Source organism: Cebus imitator, unplaced genomic scaffold (genome assembly GCF_001604975.1).
Source record: "Cebus imitator isolate Cc_AM_T3 unplaced genomic scaffold, Cebus_imitator-1.0 Scaffold359, whole genome shotgun sequence".
In the NCBI taxonomy this organism is placed as follows: domain Eukaryota; kingdom Metazoa; phylum Chordata; class Mammalia; order Primates; family Cebidae; genus Cebus; species Cebus imitator.
The window spans coordinates 1302039-1308315 of NW_016107674.1; the positions used below are offsets into that span (position 1 = coordinate 1302039).

Consider the following 6277-nt stretch of genomic DNA (forward strand, 5'->3'; position numbering starts at 1 on the left):
TTTTTTTCCTTGCCTTGTGCATCATGCATGTTACAGGGAAAGAATGCTTTTATTTCTTAACTGATTCCAGACATCGTATTAGCAGGATAAAATCAAGGAAAAACATCCAAACCTTTACTAGATTTCAGGATACTGTACTGTTATTTCCTTGATATATATCTTATCACCATCACCTTGAAATGCATTTTTTTTTTGATACTCATCTCACTCTGTCACCTCAGCTGGCGTGCACTGGTTTGATCACAGCTCACTGCAGTCTCCACCTCCCAAGCTCAAACAATCCTTCTCTGCCTCAGCCTCCCACAGATGAATAGCTGAGACCATAGGAGTGCTCCATGCCCAGCTAATTTTTTATTTTTTGTAGAGACAGGGCCTCACTATGTTGCCCAGGCTGGTCTTGAACTCCTGGGCTTAAGAGATACTCCTGCCTTGCCTCCCTAAGTGCTATGATTACAGGTGTGAGCCACCTGGCCTAGCAAAACTGGAATTTTATCACAACTGGGGATAAATATAAAAATGAAAAGGATAATATGAAATTATCTTCAAGATATACTATTTAATTTTAAAAAGCCAGAACAATATATTGAGCAGAAAACCTCAGGAAAACCTTCCTTCACAATTTAGTTTACACATAATTCTATTTATGTCCCATAAGTACACCAAAAACACTCTGAAAAGGACATATATTTCTAGAAAAAGCACTGGATTTGGGAAAGGTGGTCAGCAGGATTGCTTTATCTTACTCATTAGAAATGTTTGGTCGAGCGCGGTGGCTCGAGCCTGCAATTCCAGCACTTTGGGAGGCCAAGGTGGGTGGATCACTTAAGGTCAGGAATTCAAGACCAGCCTGGACAACATGGCGACCCTATCTCTACTAAAAATACAAAAATAGTAGCTGTGTGTGGTAGTGCTTGCCTATAATCCCAGCACTTTGGGAGGCCGAGGTAGGTGGATCACTTGAGGTTAGGAGTTCGGGACCAGCCTGGCCAGGATGGTGAAACCTCACCTCTACTAAAAATATGAAAATTAGCTGGGCGTGGTGGTGCATCCCAGCTACTTGGGAGATTAAGGCAGGAAAATCACTTTAACCTGGGGTATGGAGGTTGCAGTAAGCCAAGATTGCGCCACTGCACTCTGAGTGAGACTCCATCTCAAAGAAAAAAGAAATGACCAATGAGAAAGCTAAGAAGCCAGACACTAAGAGGAGGCCTGGGGTTAAGTGTGCTGACTTCAGAACCAAGACCACGAAGAAGCCTAACCCTAAGCTCAAGAAGGCTAATGAGCGGCAGAGCCTGCCTGCATCTGCAGGCTCCTTCTTGCCAAAGGCAAGGGTAGAAATTTCTAATCTCCAATGTTTTCTAGAGATGGACTAGTATATTACCATCCTTGAAACCAAAGTTGAAAGATTCTTCCTACTGTCACAGTACCAATTCCCAGTGATAAGAAGGAAGATACCATACAGTTAAAATGATCACTCTTGGAAAACAGGGCCTGGTAAGGTGCTAAGAAATGGGATACCTGGGTATAATCTAGAAGCACTGCTGTGATGGTTCTGCCATCACTCCCTAGGTACTAAGCTACTTCTGAAGAAACACACAGTTTTGCTCAAGCAGCTGAGCAGTGGCTTCTTGTGCCTGGACCATTAACTACTATGGTCACTACTATGGTTCAAATTTCTGGTATAAGAAATCTAAACCACTTCAATGATGTGTGCTCCTAGGTACTAAAAAGTGAGTTCCTCAACATAAAGAAAGACAAACGGTTTCAGCAGCGACTAATCGGAAAAGCACAGATTGTCAAGTTCCACAAAAATCATAGCTGCTCATGTTCCATATTCTCTCTCAGGACATAATTTATCCTCTTTGCAAAGAACTCAAATTAAAGTAAATAAATGGAGTACTGTGTTTTCTTCCCATATCTAATAGAATTATCTCTTGCAAATCTATTCATTTGCAAAGACAATTTCATATCAAAGGATAGATGTTTTCCAGAAACCAGATTACTGACAGTTCAAAAGAGAACTTAAGTGTCAACTTGTTTGTTATTCCCATGCTTTCCAAGTGCTATTATTTTAATACTCCATTTGTGAACACCATAATGAATCTCAATTACAAGAGGCTTGCCAAATGTCACTCCATACATCAAGCCATCTCGTCACTGTCTTTCAATTTACTTCTTATTTTTCTTTTTTTTCTTCCATTTTCATCCCATTTTCTGAGGATCAATTTACTTCTTAAATGTACAAATGTGGAGTTTTTGTTTTTGGTTTAGTCATAAAGGTATTCTATAGCCCGTGTTCCCCTAAGAAACTTATCTTCAACTTGATTACTTACTCGTGTTCAGCTACATCTGGTAGATAAGCAGCATTCTCTTGTGATGGATGGGCCATAAAAACAACATCAAGATTTTTAAAAGCCCCTGCTTCAATTAAATCAATTTTGCCACCACCATCTTCTTCTGCAGGGGTTCCCAAAACAATTACCTAGAAGGAAATACTCATGTGAGGGAAAAACAACAAAATCTTCATAGGAAAATATCAAACAGGTTCACTTGCATACGTATTCACAATCTACATTAAAGTCCTTAACCTATGGAGAGAGGTTTTGTTCTATGACGCTTACACAGTGGGCATCAATATATGGTGCTTAATTAATCAAAAAATGTACACTGTTATACCAACTTGGTGCAAAGTATGTACTAAAGACACTATAAAAGGCCGGGCATGGTGGCTCAGGCCTGTAATCCCAGCACTTTGGGAGGCCAAGGCAGGTGGATCACCTGAGGTCAGGAGTTTGAGACTAGCCTGACCAATATGATGAAACACTATCTCTACTAAAAATACAAAAATTAGCCAGGCATAGTAGCATATGCTTATAATCCCAGCTACTCAGGAGGCTGAGACAGGAGAACTGCTTGAACCCAGGAAGCAAAGGTTGCGGTGAGCCGAGATCCCTCCATTGCACTCCAGCCTGGGCAACAAGAGTGAAACTCCATCTCAAAAAAAAAAAAAAAAAGACACTAGAAAAAGCTTTTCCCAATTTTACAAGTCAACTAATGGCAAAGATAAAAAAGTTAAATACTACTAGTCTAGTTCCTCAAATTTTGTTAGGATTTGTTTCATAAAGCTTCCTCTTAACTAAGCCTTTTAGTGCATGTATATAATTATTCTTAAGCACTTTACTGGTACAGAACTTTCCAGAAATTTACTACTTATCCTCACAACAACCCTGTGAGGTAGGTGGGCAATCTGTATGACCATTTTAGAGGGGGTGGTTGTGAGGAACTGAGTGAAGTATCTTGCTTCAGGTCACAGAGCAAGTCTTCAGCAGAATTGGGATTAGAAGTCCTGACCTTCTGGCCTAAACTCTGATTCCCTACTAAGCTACCTACTTTAAAAGTCTTAACTCATTAATCCTTTATGAAGAACATTAAACAAGTCTTAATGCCACAGTTAGAAACAGCCAACTATTACACAAACTTACTAATTCGATTCCACCAGTTCAACCAGGCAGATTTATTGGTCACCAAACACCTAATTAAACAAAAGAAAACTTTACAGAATAAACATTGTACTTTGATATTTAAGCTTAACATCTTCAAACAATTTTAAAAAGCAAAGAAAAAGTATCTATAAACTAACATATTTTCAAGATCATGTATAAGAACACAGTGAAACAAGCTGGAAAAAAGTCTTGGCTTGCAAAGGAAATTAACTTAAATTCCATTTTCAGATAATAACTGAACCTTGCTAAAACTGAGAACAACCATTTGAAATTAGAAGTGTTGGCCAGGCGCAGTGGCTCACGCCTGTAATCCTAGCACTTTGGGAGGCCGAGGCGGGCGGATCACCTTAAGTACAGAGTTCGGGACTAGCCTGGCTAACATGGCGAAATCCCGTCTCTACTAAAAAATGCAAGAATTAGCCGGGCACCAGCGAACCTGTAATCCCAACTACTCGGGAGGCTGAGGCACAAGAATCACTGGAACTAGGGAGACGGAGGTTGCGGTGAGCCAAGATTGTACCACTGCACTCCAGCCTGGGCAACACAAGAAAACTCTGCCTCAAAAAACAATGTGTACATTTCCCAGTCTAGCTTTCTTTAGAGGTTCTACAGTGCTCAAACTCTTTCATGAAGTCGCTCTTCATTCTTAACCCATAACTCGTTAAATAGGATGCGTCTCTCTCGCTGACTCTCAGAACCTATCAGAAACGTGGTTGAAGGGAAATCTCTCCAGTGTTTCGTGACATGGCAAAGGATGCTCCCCCTCAACCCAAACAAAAACCTAACAAATGCAAAAACGAGTCCCCAGAGACAGAAAAGAGAAGGCAGCTAAAGTGAAAAAGCCACAAAAGATGCAGTGTTAGGATAAAAGAAGAAGGTTACTGACACTGGGGAAAATGAGCTAAAGAATATGAAAGTAAAACATTTGTTTCTCCTTAACCTGAATGACGATTGACTCTTAGCTCAGTGTAGAATATACCATCTGGAAAAACAGAGTAACACAGGATTAAACTTGCCCTACGAAAAACATAAGCGACATTTCCCCGTATAAACAGTCGAGGTATTTCTTAAAATCATGAAACAAAAAAGTTAAGACTTAAGAATGAACTCATCTATGTATAATGCTCATTCACTTCCCCTTTATTTGCATACTTCTAGGGGTTTGGTGGTTCTAGAGACTGAAATTTCTTATCCAAATACCAATGACTTAAATCACAACATTTACAACTGCCACAAACAAAAGATTTCTTTGCAGACGAATAAAAAGAGGCCGTAGGTTTCCCTACAAGAAGTATTTCCTCCTGAGACTGCACAACCTTGTCAGCAAATCGCTGTTGCCTCTCAGTTACCAAAAATAACCCGTAACGAACACTAGGCTTGGGTGTAAGTTCTTTCCTAAGGGAACAACTCAGCAGAGCTATTTACAACTAGAGAGGAGCAAACAATAATCTGCAAGCTGTCGCTAGGTCGGCAAAGCGAACTGACTTTAACCCGGGGTTCAGCTACGCCTCTGCGCCTAGGGGGAGGCCCGCAGGTTTAGCGCGGTCCCGCACACACCTGCCACGGACTGGAGGGCCCCGAGGCGCGCAGGGACGCACGAGGATCCCGGCCTTCCCGGGTCGCCTCCCACCCAGGCAGTCGGATGGGGTCCCGCACCCGGGCCCCACCTCACCTTCACCGGCGGAGGTGGCCTGGGGAGGCACTCCAGGGCCCCCCTCACGCCCAGCGCTGCCGCCGCCCCGACCTCAGCGATGAGGTTGTGGCCACAGGCGTGGCCGATGACAGGCAGCGCGTCGTACTCGCAGAGGAAGCCCAGGTGCAGCGGGCGCGGCGCGGGACTCTGCGCCCAGGCCTCCGGCGGCTCCCACTCGGCGCGGAAGGCTGTGGGCAGCTGGTAGTGCGGCTGCACCGCCCAGGAGGCGGCCGGCGGCTCCCGCTCGAAAAAGTGCGTCAGCACGCGGTGGGCATGGTGCTCCTCGTAGGCCAGCTCAGGCTGGCTCCAGATCGCGCGGCTCAGGGCCCCCAGCCGCTCGGCCGCCTCGTTGATGCACTCCGCGGCGCGCAGCTTCAGTAGCTCCAGCTCGGAGCCGCCATCGCACGCGCCCCCTTCCAAGGGCCGCTCCTCTCCGGGCCTCATGCTGCCCGAGCCCGCTGCTGTCGTCGCCCCCTAGCTCTCTTGCTCCACCGCAGGTAGCGACCGTCCGCGCACGCGCCCAGCAGCCTCCAGCACCCCGGCGGCGCGCGCACGCAGGCTACACAGCTCCCGGGGCACCGCCCCCAGCCCCAGGCCCGCCCCCGGAGCCCCGAGGGAAACGCTGGCGGCTGCTGGCGCCCCGCCAAGGCGGGAGCGCGGCGGGGTTCTGCGGGTGCTGTGGTGAAGGCAGGGCTGGGGACTCTTCCACCTCCTTGGCCGTTTTGGCCTTTGAGTTATGATCTAAGATTATCGATTACTTTTCAGTTCTTGCTTATTTCCGACAGCAGCAGAATAAGAACGGTTTTATTAGTTTAATAGCCATCAGAGACAGACCAAGTGGAACACAGTCCTCGGGAAAACGCCACTCTCTAGGATTAGTAATTAAAAACCTCGCAAGGTTTTTATTTCCTGTAGGAGGCTGTCAGCGTTAATGCTGTACTAAGGACGGTGCTGTACTTAAGTTTTGGTACAGTCCCCACTTTCTTCTCCTTGAGGTCATATTACTAAAAGCTGCAGCTGCTCTCCACAATTTTCTCATTAGTTACTAATGTCTGGAACAGCACCTAGATTACGCAGTAAG

General features: G+C 45.2%; 1 protein-coding gene across 1 annotated transcript in view; it reads right to left on the minus strand.

The window, feature by feature from the left end:
- Positions 1–5780, minus strand: part of PM20D2 (peptidase M20 domain containing 2) — an 18177-nt gene extending 12397 nt beyond the window's left edge. Inside the window, exons 1-2 of the mRNA XM_017506806.2 lie at positions 5176–5780; positions 2334–2482 (exon numbers count right to left, since the gene is read on the minus strand). Coding sequence (XP_017362295.1) covers positions 2334–2482; positions 5176–5640 — 614 coding nt within the window. The 5' untranslated portion in view covers positions 5641–5780. The remainder of the gene's footprint in view (positions 1–2333; positions 2483–5175) is intronic.
- Positions 5781–6277: the final 497 nt, after the last annotated feature.